Source organism: Daphnia magna, linkage group LG5 (assembly GCF_020631705.1).
Source record: "Daphnia magna isolate NIES linkage group LG5, ASM2063170v1.1, whole genome shotgun sequence".
NCBI lineage: Eukaryota > Metazoa > Arthropoda > Branchiopoda > Diplostraca > Daphniidae > Daphnia > Daphnia magna.
This window is the reverse complement of record NC_059186.1, coordinates 10,973,916-10,993,638: the sequence shown is the minus strand read 5'-3', so window position 1 is coordinate 10,993,638 and position 19,723 is coordinate 10,973,916. Positions and strand designations below refer to the sequence as shown.

The 19,723-nt window shown below is 42.3% G+C and overlaps 1 protein-coding gene across 4 annotated transcripts in view; it reads left to right on the top strand.

Moving 5' to 3' along the window:
* The window catches only part of LOC116923485 (kinesin-like protein KIF26B), a 65,099-nt gene that overhangs the window by 41,996 nt on the left and 3,380 nt on the right, over positions 1–19,723 (top strand). For 3 of the 4 annotated variants that reach the window (XM_045174116.1, XM_045174117.1, XM_032929970.2), the window contains 6 exons: positions 10,314–10,512; positions 16,881–17,117; positions 17,224–17,317; positions 17,516–17,713; positions 18,319–18,911; positions 18,983–19,675. In XM_045174116.1, coding sequence (XP_045030051.1) covers positions 10,314–10,512; positions 16,881–17,117; positions 17,224–17,317; positions 17,516–17,713; positions 18,319–18,911; positions 18,983–19,675 — 2,014 coding nt within the window. Of the gene's footprint in view, positions 1–4,214; positions 4,466–10,313; positions 10,513–16,880; positions 17,118–17,223; positions 17,318–17,515; positions 17,714–18,318; positions 18,912–18,982; positions 19,676–19,723 lie in introns of those variants that run through there. The other variant, XM_045174118.1, reaches the window with a different exon arrangement.

Here is a 19,723-nt window from a genome sequence, read left to right as displayed (position 1 = left end):
TGTTCACGTTACAAGATCTTGATTTTTTTTTCTTCTTCTTCCTCCGAACTTCTGTCATTTCCTTAACGACCGTTGCGGGTATTACGATGACGAAAAATGACAAGCACATCCCAAGAATTAGGTGGCAGAGGCGCTTGTTGGGCACAAAACTAGTTTCCATGTTTGTTTATGACTCGTCGCTCCTAGTATGTATAATCCCGTGTCAAAAGCTCATTAGCAGGACATCATCATCGTATATCCTTTCCAAACACCCGTTCGCATTACATTGAACAAGAAAAAAAAAAAAAAGAGGTGGTCGTGAGGTGATGACGATCCTCTCATTAGCCTCCCCCCCTTTTTTTTGTTGGCCCCGACAGTTTTTTTGTTGACCCGGTTGATCGCGGGACCAACGACACTTTAGTTGACGCTAAGCTTTCTTTGCACCGGCCAGGCAGACGGAGTGAGGTACGGCGGTGAGCGAAAGCTATTGGTGAAACATAACGGTCCGTGAAGGCGCCAGCTGGTTGTTGTTTAGTATCTTAGTTATCTTTCTAAACTATTTTGTTTTATTTGTTTGTTGTTTTTAATATTTTGGATCCACCTTTGATGTATAGGCATGATATAGGGAACTGATGACATTTTTTTTTTGGCGTTAACGGTACATATTTCATTGTATATTTTCATTTCAGATTTTTGGTTTATTGACGGGAGATAAGGTCATGAATTTCGCTCAATTGAACTCCACCCTTTTTTAAACCAAATTTTTATATCTCCCCTCTTTTTTTATTTCATTTTTTTTTTTTTGTTTTGTCTTGTTGCGATGACAAACGGCACAGCCTGTGCATTTTTATTTCTTGTGACGAACAAAAACTGTTGGATGCTCTTTCCGGAGAGCTGAAAAACGTTTGGCAGTACCGCCATCCCCTTAGTACCAGCATGTAGTTCAAGAAGAGAGAGGGGGGGCTACACTACTGTAAATAAATCGAATAGAATAAAGGGCAAAAAAATAAAAATAAAAATAAAATAAAATAAATAAATAAAAGATAAAGCTTATAGACGAGAGAGGAGAGAGTGACTTTGGGTGGGGTTGGTAGGGTGGCGGCCCCAGAGCAGCTCAGACACGAATCACTGGTTTATACTCGCACATAGCTGGCGAGCACGCACGCACGTACAGCTCTCTTTCTCTCCTCCGGTCAACCGAGAATCACACAACACCATTTTCTTTTTTGTTGATTGTAAATATAGGCGAAAATGACCTTTTCACCTCTCGGCATTTCTTCCCTTCCCCATTGCCGTTGTGTCTCTTGTTTTTTGGCTATCGCTAACCGTGAAAAAGGCACGATGGAGGACTCTGCGAACTGAGAAACTAAACAAGAGTCTTGTCTCCATTACGTTTTTTTATTTTTTATTTCTTTGCCCGCCCAATTCCTCGGCACTTTGCTATTTTTTTCAATGATTTTTTCTTGTTCGCTTGTTTTTTTTGTGTTTTACTTGTCTCCACTTCCTGCCCTGAAAAATCTTCTTCTTCTTTTCTTTTGTTTTCCTCTTCTTCTGCTGCCTCAATCTCTATATCCGGCAGGGCTTTTGGGGTCCCTTAACTCAATTATCGTTCAGGGTGGGGTGGGGGGTAGTCACGGCTCTCTGCGTTCTTGCGACTCGTCCGTTTTTTTTTGTTTTCACAAAGGGCACTGCTCTTGTTTTTCCGGTTTTTCACAGTCGCCTCTATGGCTATATTGTAAAAAGACATGAGCAAAACTGTAAGAGGAGGGGCAGGTCAACCCATGTTTACAAACAATAGTATATATATACTCCCACTATTATATATGTGCTGCATCTCCTCTTTCGGTCCAGTGGGGAAAAAACAAGAGCAACTCTCTTCTGCATTAACAGCAGACGAAAAGAGAAACAACTGTGGACGTACGGAATCTTTTGTGGACACACACAAACAAACAAAAAAAAATTCCATTTTCTATCGATTTGAGAATGAAAAGAAAAAATACTTTTAATTGATTAGAAGGGGGGGGGGGAATGAAAGAGATATGGTATGTATGGTATTGCGACGCTAGTAGTTTGGTTGCTAATAGCTACAGTAGATATCAATCGATAAAAAGCGGTGGGCCAACTCTACGTAAGATGATCTTCTTTCGACCCTACCTCGGGACCTATATACTGTAGGTATATAAGCTCTGCTCTACCCAACGTAGAAAAGAGAAGAAATGAATCAGTTCATTATTGTATACGGCTGGTGCCACTGGCATCATATGTCCCCATTTTTGCCAATCATCTCTCAAAAGGTTAAATGTTGTAGGCTTCTTTTTTTTCCCCACCCAATCTCAGATGATACTCTCTTTTCTCGCAATTGATTTGTATAACATTGAAGGGGGGGTATAATAATCTCATCCGAAACTTCCGCGATACGCTGGATATACATCGTCAGGTGTATACGTCGAAGTTGCATGAATCAACTGATGCACGTATAGGCGGGGGTAGTCTAAAAAAAAAATGGAGGTAGTTTTTCATTTCCATATGTTTTGCTCCGGGGCTTTTGCAAAACTCATAGCGCGCGCTGGGACGGATGAAATATATGTATGTTAGCGCATTACACCGCAATAACCGGACTGGTGCAGTATAAATTCCTTGCGTCCCCTTCGCTTCTGCAATCGGCTGGATCCTGTCGGCCGCGCCAGTGAGTTTGAATATGGCAGATCTATAGCTCATAGTTGCATAGAAAATGTAGAGGGCCACTTCTACCTTTGTATATGCACGATTGCCCCAAAAAAAATGTTTTTTAAAAAGAAATAGAAAACAACATGGGAGGCATATACAGCAGCGTGTTGGCGCATATCCATTTCAATCTTTTTTCTTTTCTTCTTAAACATCTTTCACAATGTTGTGCGTTGCCCGCTTGATCGAGTACCAGATTTTCCCCCCTTTCTATCTCATGGAAAATGATTTACTTTGCTCCATTTTTTTGTTTGTTTGTTGCTCTTGAGTTCATTTCAGTGTTTAAAAAAAAGAAAGAATTCCCTTTGACGAGATGTGAAAATGTTAGGGGATACTTAATTGATGGAGTGGAGATTACACCTGCGCTCCATCGCCATTGTTGGTGTGAAATAATCCCATAGGAAGAGAGGCGACCAAAGTGCATTTGAATGCGTCAAATTCCCCCTTTTTTTTCTATCTCTCTCTTCTTTTTTTTTTGATAATCAAAAGATTCTTGATTCGTTTTTTTTTTTGCACGCTAAAAGACTTCTCTAGCCTGTCGGCATGTCTCGCTATTCTCCGTCTCTATCACGCAGCGCCACAGCAGCGACGGGAATACTAAAAGGCCATCACGCGCGGGACAGACGACAAGAGCCGAATAAAAGGTGGAACGTCCCTCCTAGAAAGAAAAAAAAAAATAATAATAATAATGGGAAAGAAAGAAAGAAAAAAAAAGAAGATGAAGAAATCCAATATCGTAGGAGTAGACAATCCTCAGTTGCTGCTAGTGATGTGTGCTGGCCGTGGGATGATTGCGCGTCCTTTTAACGCACTGCCTTACAGTTTGACCCCGAAAAACTTCTCGTTCTTTTTATTATTATTAATATATATATATTTTTTTCTATTCTGCGCGCAAGTTCTTGCTGTTTTATTATAAACAGAGGAGGACAAAAGACGAGAATCAGAGGGACAGCAGCTTTCTCGATACGCACGTGATTGAGCTACTTGATGAAAGTGGACAAACGAGTTATTTGTCAGCGATCAAAAATAGTCAATAGAGATCATTTTTGATCAGAATTCTATTGACACGTCGCCAGTTTTTCTTGTTTGTTTTTTTTTTATTTCTTCCTAAGAAATTGATTAAAAGATTGGCTCCTAGGGACCCCTTCTGCGAATAACCAGACACCTGATGCCTCCAGCCCTCCATTTTTTTGTTTTTTAATTCTCATTTGAATGTGGCAGATTTTATCGATTAAAAAGAGAAAGGTTTTCCATTCAATTAGACTTTTCTTGCCCAATTATTTATCTTGGCATTTTGTTCGTATGCAAATTTTCTGGTTCTTGTAGAGCATATCGCAACTGTATCTTTCTACAGAGTCATACGTATGTTGTTGTGTGTTTTGTTTTTTCCGCTTTCTTTTACGAGTTGCGCAATCTGCCTGGCGTCGCTAGGCGTCGCTCCCGATACACGATGCAGTTCCTCCTCCTTTTTTCCCTCCCGCTCTGCTTCGCTCCGTCGCCAGAAGCGACTCAGTCTGCCCGCGGACGGCCAACCGTTCAGACGTTATCCAAATATTTTCATAATTTCCAGAGCGCGCGTAGATGAGCAGTTTTTCGAATTTTGTCCATTTCCTCAGACTCGAATTGTTCCGTCGCCCGTCGGCCCGTTTAATCGTTCACTGTGACCGTCACGGTATCGAATGTGATTCGATACAATTGAATATTAAACGAAAACAAACAACAGCAACTCCATGGATGCTGTCAGAAGTCCCGAAGCCAACAGGTAGGAATCGACGAACATTGGATTTTAATTCTTTGCCCCATTCTCGTTTACTTTTAAATATTCATTTTTGCCTTCCACATTCGGAATGTTTGGGGAAATGTTTCATTACCCAAAACTGGTTTGATTTTATACCGAGCTCCCCACCCTGCTCGTTAGATGTTTTTATTTCTTTTGCTTTTCTAACTCCTCCTTGTGTATAATAATCAAGTGACTTGAGGGCAATGATGATGAAGGCCGTCTCTTTCTTTGTAGCCCGGCAACGGCTCACATCGATCCAGCCCTAGCGTCACATACCCAACGTAGTTGCGCGACATAAAAAAAAAAGGAAGAAGAAGAAGAAGAAAAAAAAGAGTTTCTTCAACCTGATGGATCATCTCTCTCTCTCTCTCTCTACTAGCGAAAGATATACCAACTACCGTAGCGACTCTCTCTATGTATTCTTATGCTTTTGACTGTAGCGTATACATCTCCGAGGGACCGGAATGATATCGTATGATATCTCCCTTAATATATACTTTCTTGTTTAGATGTTTAGATGTTTTCTCTGCTTCTCCATCATCTTTTGAGGCAGGGTTTGGCTTGATATATCCGGTTGCCCTGTAAATCGCTGTCGCTTTTCTTTGCGTCCTAGTTACTATATATTTATTTTTTAGAAACATAGAAAACTACTGTACCTATAGAAAGAACGTCTTTTTCTTGTCTTGTCTTCAAATCTTTGGAGACCTTTTTGTATGCTGCGATATATACATTTTGTTTTTACCGTCGTGTGTGTATGCAGTATAGAGTGGATATCACTTTGGACTAATTGAATTGATTATTCATGGAGATAAGTTACGAGAGGAGAGACACATTCCGAAACTTGCCTCTTTTTGACCATCAATTATTTCCGAGGAGCTTCCCCATTTGACTCTGCGAGACGCATCCCTACGCCTGGCTTCTCTTTACACACATTCCGGATGACATTCAAGTGCCGTCGAGAGTCAAACAAGGTTAACGCGAGAAGAACGGAGTCGGCTCTCCCGAGTGGAATCGACAGCAAATGATTTGATAATTTCAAAACGGCTGAAATCGTTTCACATGAAACGGTCGCTGACGAAAACAATCGATCGTAGGTGTAGGCCCTCGTCCTTCTAATTCCCACGCTCGACAAATTCCTTTTATTACATCTTTTTTTTTCTTTTTCTCCATCTTACAAGGAAGCCAGCACTTAGGATCTGTTCCAATGTGTTGAGAGCACTGTACATTGATAATATTTGAGTGAGAGGAGAAAAAGGGCTAGTGTTCTAGGTGCAGCACATAGAGCCGGGAGGGAGCCTGTGCGTATATGCAACGTAATTGGTTTCTTCCCTCCGACGCGGACTGATCTGCTTGCCAGTAGTTTACAGGGAGAAAGAAAGAAAAAAACAAAAGCAGAGTCCGTCTTTCGCAGCTGCGTTCCTCTCCCGAGACCCCAAAAAGGGCCAGCAAAACTCATTGGTCCCGGCTAAGAAGACACACACACATGTGCCTCTCGTCTCCTGTACATGGCTCCGCGTTTGTTTTGTTTTCTGCTCCTGCTTCTTATTCATTTCGAGCTTTGCACAATGTCCTGTAAGACGCGGCAACAAAACGACAAGGTTATGAATACATGTCGTGCATAATAACAGTGTGTGCGGGAAACAAATAAAAAGAGGAACAAACACGAGCAGAAGAGCTTAACACACACGGTTTGTGTGTGCCGTCACCTTTCTTTGCCGCTCTGCACAACTCAATTGCATCCAGCGTCTCGGAAGCACTTAGAGTAACGTATATCACATCATAATCGTTACGTTTTTGTTTTCTTTTCTTTTCTTTTCCGGACTTATTTGTCTTTTTGCTTCGGCAGTTTGTACAGAGAATTATGTAGCGCTATAGTGTTGACACGGTTTGGGCTAAAACGAAGATGTAGAAGCCCTAAAAAAACGGGGTATAAATGTTTTTTAGCTGCTGGTGAATCATTGATCCGTTCTTGTATGAACCCGTTTTGCATGTTCACGGGGAGGAAACGACTCAATTGAATTCAGCCCGTCTGCTGTCTCGTATACAAATGCGGCATCAATCCGCATACCCTTGCGGTGGGCTTATTATTTACGATATATGAACGGATCGGCTCAGTTCCCCTTGTGTATTGCCACACAGACATCCGCCGAACTGGACCGGACATTTACGCTTTTGTTCTTGGCTATTTAAGACGTCAGGAGAGAGAGAGAGAGAGAGAAAGAAAACAAAATAAACCAAAAATACATCTTCTAAGAATCATTTGGAGTCCCTATTTTTGTTTCTATTTGGGCCATGAAAAACACAAAAAAAATGAAAAAAACAGCGGCCGTCCATTAGCCAATTGTGTTTTGATTCGGTTTTTTCCCGGTGACTTGGCACTCGTCTAATATCGCATCCTGTTTGCCCCTCCTTGTAAAGCCTTGCTATTGGCCGTCGTAAATCTTTCGCAATTCACTCAACCCCGGGAGGTCCCGCCACCGTCTTCGAATGGCCCGAAAGGATCAACCGGACCGCGACCTGTGCTCTCCTTTTTTTTCTCAATCTTTCAACAGTTTGGGGGGCATCGTCACCTTTCAAACTGTTCACAAACATTTCACAGTTTCTTTTCTTTTCCTTCTCTCTCTTATACATCAACGTGTAGACGTGTATTTAATATTGGAATTTGGCCAGAATGAAGTCTCGAACCTGCTAGTCTATCAGCCATCGTTTCGGTTTGTGTCTGTGTAGTATATATAGTAGAGGGCTTTATATACACTACGGGCTATATAGACGCGGTCGTTGAATTTCGGTTGAGCTGCACTGAATTGAATTAGAACCTCCCCCCCCTCCAAGATGAGAGCGGGCGAGCGGAGAAGATACGAGACCAGAACTATTTCCTCTTGTCTTTCCTTCAATATATTTTTTTTCTTTTTCTTTGTCTGTGTTATTTCAATTCTCCTACGCATGACTTGACTTCATTGGTCGTTTGCCTCTCTGCAGCCCTTCTGTTTTTTTTTTTCTTCTTTTCCTCCGACTGGAGTTTAGCGAACGAACAGCCTTGGTCGTTATACATTATAGGCCGTTCTATGTGTTGGATTTTTCAGGCCGTTCGTTTTGTCTTTCTCTTTTTTTTTTTTTTTAGCTTTTGTTGCGTTGTGTAACTGGCTGTGGGATTCTCCTTTCCTCGTCAACTAGTTAGTGCGCCGTGCATTTCAAAAGTGATTTGAAATCATGGTTACTTCGACATCCAGCTGACTTGGCCGTTGGCGGTTCGCATCGCCCCCGCGGCCTTTTAAAAGAAGTTTTTACTCCCGAAACAGGAGGGAAAAGACCAGAAAAGTAATTAAATGTCCATTTGAAAAAGGAAAAAAAAAAATTTAACTCTGTCAAGTTCTCCAGCACGCTCCTTTTATTGAAAAGACAGCGCAACTATAAGGGAAATCTCCAAACTTGAGCGGCTGCTCGGATAGTGAGACAATAACAATACGCCTAACCAAATAAGCCCGTCCCGCAGCAGCGAGTCCATCCGTATTCAGTTACAGGCTATTAAAAAAATACCAAAGTCGTTTGAATGATTAGATGATACAGCCATAATGGGAGAAGACACACATAGACCACCATACTTAGTCAAAAGTGATTCCCAACAGAACAACGATTTAAAACAGATATAAAGCTAAATCAATAAAAATGATTGTCAAGCTCCTGTTTGTTTTTTTTTCTGATATTCTTCTTGACAATTTTTTTTTTCGTTCTTTTAACGACTGTCGTAAATAATCGGAGGGAAATCACATGTTTCATTGATTTGAATTTTTGTTTTTCTTATGGAAGAATTTACCTGTTTTTCCATTTTTCCCCCCTGTCTTTCCAAACACGGCCAGCGGGGGTTTGATCGTTTCACAATCTTACCCTTTTCCTTTTGTTCGGAAATGGTGCGAGCAAAAACTTTTATTTTTGAAAAAAAAAAAAAATAAAAGAAGTGCCTCAGTTCACTCTCGCTTTCGTTCGGTTAAAGTTTTCTTTTACCGACCAGATGGCGCATCTTTTTCCCCCTTTTTTTTCAATGGGAACGAGCGGAAAACTTGGCAATGGGTCCCTTGCTTTTCTTTCTTTTTTTTCTTTCTTCTCCTCCAGCACAGTACATTTCATTTCTTTATTTGACTATCTTTAAAACGTGGCCTCTTCTTTTTTTTTTTTTGGCTGGCTTTGTGTGTTACTCAACATCTTCATTGGCCAATCGATTTGTCTATACATCCATTTAATATTTAAAAGAAACGGTTACGCTGATGGAATGAAAACGTTGGTGTAAGGTTCTTTGCGCGTTGCAATTGTTTGGTCCAATTTCAAATGCTATACATACGACGTAAGAGTCAAAGAATTTCGAATGAACACGCGGCCCACACGTTGACAAGTGTGAGGAGGCAACGCTGTTCTCATTATTAGGTCAATAATCAAGAATCACGTCCGCTCCAACTGTCACTCGTGTACGCCCCGGTGCGTGTAAATGCACCAGAAAACTCCGACGTGAGTAATAACGTTAACAAACAAAAAAAAACGAATGGTTTTTATTTTTTTAGCGATGTTGCCTCTCGAAGGTGGAAGAAGATGCCACTGAATTTACAGCCAACAAAATATCCCAGTTTGCTGCAGAGATTCTTTCTTTTTATTTTGTTTTAAACCTGTGCAACACTGTAAAACATCGTAGATCACACGAAGTCAACGCTATGTGTTGAAAAAGAAGAAGGATGGTGAAAGTCAGCCATGAAAAACTCCGTTAAGGACGATGTATATGTGCACGTAGTCATTGTCTTGTGCGCATAAAAAGACGAAACAAAGAAAGAGGCATTGCCAAAACACAAACAACTGCACCTAGACAGCTACAAGAGGCTATTGGATTCTTTGCATACGCCGTGTGTATAGTGTATACACCATTAAAAGCTTTAGATTCTTTGTGTACATGTGCAGACGCTTAAATTTCACTGGATCGCCCGGATGTATTTTTTTTCTATGCAGTTGACACTGATGACGTCTCTTCCCTTTCGGACTTTAAAGTTAATTTTCTTCCTTCCATTCTTGTATTTATTTGTAATTATGAAGAAGGGTTTCTTTTTTCTTTCTTATTTCTCTTATTTCTGGAAGTAGTAGAACAGTTGAAGCGTGACCTAGTCATGCAGTACGTACGCAGATTCTCGGTCACGTTCCACAGCGGCCGTGTGTCACACACAAACGCAACATCCGAGACGGAAATCGTAAACAGCAACGCATAGAAAACGCATCTTCTTTCTGCTTTGTGCGTGTCTCTCATTTTCCGAATATCAAGAGGCAACAAGAGAATAAAACGTCTCTCTTTTTTTTTTTGCTTATCTGTTCCGCTGTTGCGCAGCGCTCGAGCAGAGCACCGCCATCTGGGGAGAAACTCTTTTTTTTTTTTTCCTTGATATTTCCTTCTTGCTGGTTCTGTCTAGGGGACAGCCGTCTTGATCCAATTAATCTATTTAAAAATAATAAAAATAAAAGAGGAGCACTGTCACCACCCACCTTATACTGCAGACAGAAACGGTTGGCCAGGCAAGAAACAGACGTCGATGACGTCGTTGAACGTCGAGTGTCTAGTCGCTCTTGACGGCATAATGAGGCGTGATTGATTCGGTTGCGCCACACAACACGAAGGAGCGAAACAATATAACAAGCACTCGAGTCCGACATTTTTGTTTTTGTACGAAATTATTTCAATTCCTCTCGTTTTAAATCGACCTTTTGCATGTCATTCATTTCGTTTTTATTGTTTAGACTTGAGATTTCTATTAATTGTTGTGACATTTGGCGTGTTTCTCATTCCTATTTTGATTTGCAGAGCGTCACAGAAATTGAATTTGGCTTCGCCTCAGCGCCGGAAGCGTCACGGCTCGTCTGATGGAGCCGAATCGCCCATTCCGGCAGCCGTTCACCGTTTTGGAACGGATTTCAGCGGTTTACTGCGCCGCAACCCACCGCCTCCTCCGCCGCACCTTCTGCGCCGGCTCGGACTCCGCGAGAATCCAGGCGTCGGAAAAGTAAGTCTGTTGTTGAAAACAACACATTTTTTTGTTCTCTGTTTTTCTGTTTACAACGGGCGGTGGGATTAGTTTATTAGTCCAACAAATGGTTTGCTCGCCACCGATCTTCGTTTCGATGCGCGACACTAATCGGATAAACGATGACAAACGGTTGCCGAAAAAAAACCTTTATACCTAAATTTAAAAATAAATGAATAAAAGTAGCAGGTTTGATTTAGCCGTAGGCAATTCACGTGAATTTCAAAAGGGCAAATTTAAACTTCATTTCACGCGATCTGAACGATACGATTTTTTTTTTCTTTCTTTCTTTTGTACTTTCGTATTGATTTCTTTTATTGCATCTCGACGCTCTCGACAATTGACATGGCCTTCCTTTTTTCTTTTTTTTTTATTATTATTTTATTTTATTCATCTCCTCCGTAATTGGCATCCGCATTGATTCGCCCCCGAACGATGTAGAAGAATAAGTGGAAGAGTAACAGAAGAAATGGCGCAGATTGCGTACATTTTTCCCAACTAATTCCAAGAAAAAAGGAGTAGGGGGAGGAGACCGATCAATTCAGTTGCTTTGAATTTGTGACGTTTTCCTATAGTACAGCAGCTCAAGTCAGGATTTGATGGAGCCCGCGGTCCACAAGAAAAGTGGGGAGCTGGCGTATATATGTAAATGAAGCAAGAAAAGAGAGAAATGGTTATGGTTGCGTTAAAGGGCGTAGTAGACTCTCGTGCGACGCTTCGGACTCGGCAGACGAACGCGGGAGCCGTTGCGCGTTTTGAATATCAAGTTACTCTTCAATCCGTTCGTCTTCTCCCTTTTTTTTTTTAAAGAGAAAAGCTTCTTCGTGGTTGTACGGAGTTAGTCGAATAGTGGCCCAGCGAGATGTTGCCAATTTGTTCCAGTGCTAGCCTAGCCTATTTACACACAGAAAAGAAAAAATAAAAAGAGAAAGAAAATAACGGAAGGGAAGTTTTTCCCACAGGGGAGAGAGAAAGCCCCAACTTTAATCGACGGAATGAATGCAAATGCGCTGCACTTGCCATGCCCGCCTCTGCTTGTTCAAGATTGCGTCTTATTAGCCCCCCCTTTTCGCATTATACCGCACGCCTGTTTCCCCAGCACCGAAGAGGTGATGGTTGAAGCAAAGCAGACTGAGAATGTCTGTTAGTATACGGAAGGCTGTTTGTTTTTTGGAGGGGGGTTCCAGGATCAAAGTGAAGCCCACAGGCTTAAGCCATTGATCGAATAGAGAGCCTGCGCTTCCGAAACTTGCCTATCCACGTTGTTCGTCTATATTGAACGTGAAGAGATAGTGTTTAACACGGACCCAACTTTGTGATGGTAAGATTTCTTATCTTCCGTCAGAACCACACAAAAAAAAAAAATGAGTATCTTATGCGACGTGTACAGAGATCTTTTGCTGTCTGGAACTTTGGATTGCTACGACAACTATAGTTTAGTGTTCAGGATGGTCATCTTGAATGGAACCCAGTTGTTATATTAGATGTGTTAACAGTTTATGGCTTTTGCAGAAGGCGACACACATCATTTTGTTGCAAAAAAAAAAAAAAATCTTTAGCTCTTTAAATCGTGAAAGTTTTTATGGATGGCCCACATGCAGCCCCGGCTATTTCGACAGTTATGACACAAAGGCAAACCAGCCAAAAGAGAGGGGGGAGTGTTTCCATAAGAATATTGGCTTGTGTCAAGGACCATTGGCCAAAGCAAAAGTTTGGTTATCTCTAATCAAAGTTATTTTTTGTCTTCTCTTCAAACGGCCCTTTTTCGTTGCTGTTTGAAAACTTATTGGATGGGATTCGTCCGTTTCCGGCTGGCATTCCTTTAAAAAAATGAGTCAAAGAAAATGGATCAAGTTAGGCTTCTCTTTCTCTCTTTTTCTTTTTGAAGCTTTATTTCTTTGGCTGTCGTTCTTTTCTCCATTCGTGCACATCAATCGTCTTTCTCTTTTGCGTCACGAGTTATAAAAAAGAAAATGAGGAACTCATACACGTCATCAGCTGTGCTGACGTGCTGGCGTTCGGCTTATTGTTCGCGTATCGGCTCGCCACATAATAAATGGCAATGTCGTTAAAAGATATTGGGAAACAAAATAGCAATCCTGTCATTATTTCATCTTTTTCTTTTTATTGATCAACGTCGTCAAGAAGAATATGATTTTAGAAAATAATTATACTCTGAGGAGGGTCTTTTCAAGGAAAGGCTTCTATTGTTTAGAAAATTCAAACATAATCAATTTTATGATTGACAATATTCTTTTTTTAGTTTCAATTTGTTTTGGTTGAAAAATGTTTTATTTTGCTCGTGCCGCTCCCTCAATTGACTTTCACGCCGAGCAGCTTGTTGAGAGAATGAGATGGACGTGATGGACGCCTTTTTACGTCTACCCAATCCGATTGCTCCTAATTAGCCGAACTGCGTGCTTCCATCTTGCTCGCTTGTCACTTTTGCTCACCAGCACTCACTTGTCTTGCGTGCGGCTTCCTACCGCCCGTTTCCGACGTGACCGGATCAAGACTTTTTTTTCTTTTTCCTTTACATTTTCTCCGTCAACGTGCCATCAAATGGAAATATTTTTTTTTTCTTATTTTTTCTTTAACCGTTCGTTACTGTTTCCTTCCTCCCGCCCTTTCTTCTTCTTCCTTCCCATTCATTTTCTATATGCCCTCTTGATGAATGACATCAACGTACAGCCGTTTACACGAACCAGGGCTGGGAGACACTGTTGCAACTCACGGTCAGAGCATCCCGTGTCACGCGAGATTCGTATCCCGAACAGTTTGTTTTGTTTCTTTCCCGTTTTTTTTTTTTGGCGTCCAATTTTCGGGATAGCCGACAGCAACAGTCAACAAGAGTCCAAAAAAGGCCATAAGGAAAGAAGGTGGAAGAATCTTGATGGTAACCAATTCTCTTGTGGTTTTGAGTTGTTTCACGGGACTCGCAGCAGAAGAGAAAAAAAAAATTATACACCAATCCTAGTGTAGGTCTCCCCCACTACACTCTCCATCTGCTTCGGGAGTGTATAGATGAGTCTACACCCAGGGAAATGGTGTGTTGAAGGGAATGAGAGACTCTGGAAAAAAAAAAAAAGGATCACGTCCCTATTTATTGCAACTGATTCCAGCGATGACTGCTGACATGCCAGCCCCGCCTACACACACCACCAAACGCGCCACTACCCCCAATGAGTTCCGGAATGTTTCCTACAGCTCTGATTAATGAGCCCCTTTAGACTTAAATTCTCACCCTCATTTTTTTTTTTTTTAATCTTTTCCCGTATACGAATGCGACGTTTCCTTTCATCAGGTGATCATTCAAATCAGCCCCCTTTTAAAAAAAAATTTTTGAATGCCAGTTCTTTTGGTTTATTTCATATTTAAAATTTATCGCAATTTTTATGTCTCTATTTCACCAAGGTACCTTTTTTTTTATCGTATACTATTGATCGATTGGCGTGGATATTGCCAGTCGAAATGGCCGCCTCTTTTTCTTTCGTCCCGCTAATATGTTGTGTTGTTATTTTTGATAAGCTGCGGTGTATATAATATTGACGCAACAGCCGGACGACGCCAATATCCTACCCGCCTCTTAGTTCTCTCGTTTTTTTTTTCATCCTTGCGGCGCCAACTAAAGGCTAGAGCTGGAAGAGCTTTTTATATTATTATTATATAAAAAAAAAAAAGATGGGGGTATAACAAAACGTTTCCCATTAACCGTGTCTCCCTCTATCTCTTCTTCTTTTTTTCCCCGTCAGTTTATGGTAGGCTATATATACAAAATGAGGAGCCATCATTCAACTATAGTTACGATATTTTCCTTTCCTTATGGTTTACTATATATTATACATATAATATACATGATAAAGATTTCCGTCCTCCTAAGCTGCTTCTATAAGTCTCTCGTTTTTTCTTTTTTTGGGGGTTCGGAATGTTGCGGTATTTATTTTTCCCTTCGTCCTGCATCGTAGAATTTTTCCACGATTTTCTTTGATATGATTTCGAATCAATCTAATCAACTTTAAGAGAGAATTTTTGACGGTTTCACATTTGAGAGAGAATGTAATAACTTGTTCAACTTTCTTTTGTCTTTATATCGTTGATGTTTCTTTTTCTCTCTATGCTTGAGACATGTAGGGTGTAGTATGTGCTTGGAATGATGCAGTTGATTGGAGATCCTACTCGGTTTGAGGTTCCTTCATTTTTTTTTCCCGTTCCATCACAAGGTCCTCTTGTTCTGGTCCTGGGGTCCGCAGAGAGATGTGCGATGGTATAGAACCCGTAGATCATCAAGTGCCGTCTGGTCGTTGCTCCGGCGACTTCCTGGGATTTGTCGGTTATCGAATCATCTCACGTATTAAGTGCAGCCATTTGTTGGTCTTGTTCCCTGGCCCGTCTTTTCTTCATTCCTCCCATCTGCCACTTGTACAGCTACTCCCTTCGCTCCCTGTTCCGCTCTCGCCATCTTGCACGTCTCGCTCTCTCTAATATTCGACAATGTCAGTCGCGTGCTGCTGTTGCCTAACCCTCCACCGTCTCATTTCCTATTGGAAAATAACAAGAAAAGCCACCCAAAGGTCATTTATCTCCCTGTTCTATTTTCTTTTTTTCCTTTTTTTTTTTGACAAGAAAAATCCAAAAGCCCTAACAAGGAATCAACTGTTTTTGCTGTAGAGGCCTTCTTGATTTGACGTATCAAATCGGCTTGAATGAGAACGTGCTGCAGTCCTCAATCTAGCATCATTATTATTGTCCTATTCAAAAGAAAAAGCAAAAAAAAAAATCCACTTGGTTGGCGTACTATACTCTACCGCCATTACCATCGTTAAGGCAATGTTTTCCTCCAAGCTCTTTTGCTGATTACAAAGTTCTATTTTTTTCTTTTCCCTCTTCCATAAATACGAAAAAAGAGAGAATTTTTCCATCTTTAACCATCGCCCCCAAAAAAAGTAACATCCATTTTCAATGGTTTCCCTCTTTTCTACAAAGAACATTCGTAAACGTGTACATATATCTCTAACCGCATCCCCCCCTACGCGAATAGTTAATCAGTAATGGGTGCAGCTTTTTAGACGCTCGTATTAAATAGTGGTAGTCGTCATAACTCCTGACATCTATTAGATATATATACCAGTACGTCTAGTTTAGTGAAGAAATATTTCCCGCGTTCCGTCTCCACATCTTTCCCTTTCCTGTTCCATTTTTAATAGACGATTCTTGTGTGTGTGTGTGTGTCTATGACACGCGACATGTACGCAGCAAAGAAACCATCCCACCGTCTCGGATGATCAATCCTTTTATTATGATGTTTCTTCTTCATCTTGCTCTATCCATCCGTTTCTCTTTCTCTGTAAACGACGTATGTGTAAATGCAAAGCCGAACACACACATAACGCACCCGTTGATCCACTATATCAAGAAATAAAAAAACAAAAAGTCTTTAAGAGTATTTAAGCACACCCCCCGTTGGCTCGTTCTTTCTAAATGCAAGCAAAAGTCCGGGGGTTTGTGTAAGGGGGTTTACTTAATTACTCGGATGATTTAAGCTCGGGCCATTGTTTCCTTTTGGCCCCCATCCGATCCTTCATTCTAGCTCTCTCGCCCAGCTTTCTCTCTCGTTTTAGGGGCGTCTCCCGTTAGCCCGGGACAGGGAGGAAAAAAACAATCATCCCATCAGACTATGATGTGTGTGTGTGTGTGTGGAAGCAAGAGGGATCAACTGACCGTTCCAACATATATAGCCAGTCTTATGTTTTTGCTTTTCCAAGCGCACACGCGCTCCCGCTGTGTGTTATGTTGTTCGCCTTGATGTGAAGCCATTTATCTCATTGATTGAACAACGGCCCGCAACTCGCTTATGTTTTGGTTGTATCTCTATACACAACAACGCGCATTTATTAAGTTGAAATGAAAGGCCTTTTCATCTCCTTCAATACAACACATGAGGTGAGTATTTTAACGAAATAGGGCTGTCAAAAATGCCGCAAGTCAAATTTATGTTAGCCAGAACCAAACGCAAACAAAATTCTATAAAGGCGGAAAGGAGAAGCCGATCTGATTTGGCGTGTGGAATCAGAATGGGAGGAAACTTTTCTTTACCGTAGCGGAAGAGCAAAAGTTTTCATCGAGGAGGAAGAGAATAGAACTTCTTAAGGGAAACAAGAAAAGAAAAAAAAACCAAATAATACAAGAGGAAAATAATAATAATAATAAACAAGACCATTAAAATGTGGCCTCAAGGTTTCTAGCAAGTTTTGCGGGTCTTGTAGAGATTGTCGTATTATTTAAATAATCAGTACGCAAAGTTTTTTCTTTATATCTAAACTTCTTGGGTGTAATTGAATTTTTTGCAGGTGAGGGTAATGCTGCGAGTAGCGGGCGACCCGACGACGTCCAACTTTCTCAGCGTCGATAAGAAGCGCAAACAGTTGACGCTTCAAGAGCCCGGTAATCATAGTTCGCTGACGTTAGCGTCGTCTTCGTCGTCGGAGAAAGAGCATCAAGTTGGCGCCGAGGACCGTCGCGTGGGTGTGGCCGCGCCCAAAATGTTCGCATTCGACGGCCTCTTCACCGCCGCTGACAATTCTCAGGTACATAACTGCGCACCAAAAGATAAACACGACGCCCCTTTAATAATACGCTACAACGATAATAATAACTCATCATTTTCTATTTTTACGTTCCAATGGCGTGCAGGGCGACGTTGCCGCTTCAGTGCTGAGTGACATTGTCACCGCCGTCATCAACGGCTCGGACGGATGCGTTTTCTGTTTCGGACACGCTCAACTCGGTGAGTGCTTTTTCATTCGCCGAACGCCGACCACCCAAAGGCTTTTAAATAATACCGCTGTCGTAATTACGAGTGTAGTAGCGCCACGTTGAAAGCGTCGTCTTGGTCTGATTACATCAGTCATTATTATGTTATATTTTTACCTTGACTTTTGAGATGGCCGCGATGATTATTTATCTGCTCTTCGTTTGATGACAGGTAAAACGACTACGATGGTGGGTTCGTGTTCGGAAGACATTGGTCCCGGACTTATGCCGACGGCCATCGCTTGGCTCTTCCGCGGCATTGGCGAACAGAAGAATAAAACCGGTGCAAGGTTTTCGGTTCGCGTTTCAGCCGTCGAAATTGCTGGCCCAGCTGAAGTTCTCCGCGATCTTCTCGCTCCACACGCAACCGGTTAGTTCCCTTTTTCTTGTTACTTGCGTGGCTATTCATTTTTTTTTAAAGCCAATTATCGCATGATGGTAAATATGACGTGAAATTTCCGATCAGAAAAAAAAAATCCGCTACGAAAAATGTTGTTACGACACATGAAAAATGGCGGCCGTAATCGACCAAACTCGTCGAGTCAACAGCTGAACTTTAAAAAGGGCGTCCAAAAAGTTGAACCTCCTCCGCAATAGCTAACAGCATATTGCTCGGGGCTTTTAACATTATTGAACTGAAAACTTTGCTTTCGTGTAAATTAAGCCGTTGTTTGCTTTTCTGTTGACCTCGTACACCGGTTGAATTCAATCAAACACGCACGAAAAAAAAAAAAATCCATAGCTTGTAATGAGATTCCAGACCATCCTCGTGCAGCAACCGGCTCGACTCGTTACTCGATGCAATCACAAAGGAATGAAGGCGAGCCATCCGTCCCCTCTTTTTTCTGTTGTTATCCACGAGCTAATTAATGAAACCGATAGATTGTTAGACGGCTGATTGGATGTTATTGAAACATGTCGATGCTACACGATTTTTTTATTTAAATTAAAATGAATGAATTTTGATTAACGCAGAATCTGAAGAGTCGCCGGGCGTGTACTTGCGCGACGATCCTTTGCTGGGCACTCAACTGCAAAATCAAAGCGAATTGCGAGCTCCGACGGCTGAAAAAGCCGCCTTCTATCTGGATGCAGCTCTAGCTGCTCGTACGGATGCATCATCGCCGGATGCGCGTTTTTCCCATTTGCTCTACACGTTGCACGTCTACCAGTACAGCGTCGATAGAAACCCCAGCCGAACTGGCAGCAGCGGTCACGCCACTGGTGGTAGTGCCGGTTCCGGGGTGGCTGGAGGACGATCACGACTTCATTTGCTGGATCTTGGTAGTTGCCAACAAACGGGTCGGCCCACCGGAAATGGCCAATCGTCAGCTAACAACATGACCCTATCCGGTTTGGGTAATGTACTGGTGGCTTTATTCAACGGTCAGCGACATCTACCGCATCGTGAACATAAGATCACTCAAGTACTTCGTGAATGTCTCGGATCGCTGACGTGTCAAGCCGCTCTGGTCGCTCACGTTGCCGCTTCATCCGCCTACTCGGAGACCCTCTCCACCGTGCAGATGGCGTCCAGGGTCCACAGGATGAGGCGTAGGAGGATGAAAGTAAGCTGCAGTGTGACCTTTCCACATTTTCTAAACAACGTTGTAACGTATTTCTTATTATTTCGACCCAGCAGTACAATAACGCTGGATCGGGTGGCTCAGGATCAGGTGGCAGCAGCGAAGATTCCAGTCGATTGGGCCTGTCTCGATCTTCGGGTGGCGAGAGTTCCACTGGTGGATCAGCTGATCCATCGAGCAGCGAACAGTCATGTGACACGGTCATCTACGTCGGCCCGATCGACGACGCCACCGATGGCGAACATCCGCCCGTTTATTTACCAAGTCTCAATTCAGGAGACCATCGTTGTTCCATGTCTCGTGCGTTGAGAGGATCTACCGTGGACCGTCCGGCAGGTCAGCAACAATCGAACAGAAGTCCAGTGCATCACGCCAAGAAAGAGAGTCCGACGCCGGTGGCTCCTTCACGATCGCCGCAAATTCAGCGCAAAGTAGCCAAATGCGAACCCATCCAGCAATCCAGCAAGCAGAGTGGTAGTGTGGCTGTTAGCAGCAACGAAGAGCAGTGGATCGACGGACCGAGATTCAACAAGACTCGCATTTCTCAAGCGCGAATGCAAGTGGTACGACATCAACGGGAAATGTGGGTGGATGGCCCGCCTACCGATGCTGCCCAGGTGTTACCAACGCCCGCAGTCTTACCTACCGTTACTCCGACTGTCAATCAAGCTCCGCTAGGATACGGTTTCATGGATCAGCACAAACAAGGAATGATCCGCCAATGGGTCGAAAATCAAAGTGTCCAGGTAAAACTTTCAAATTGCCAATCGTTCGGTGTTCCAGGTTATCAAAAC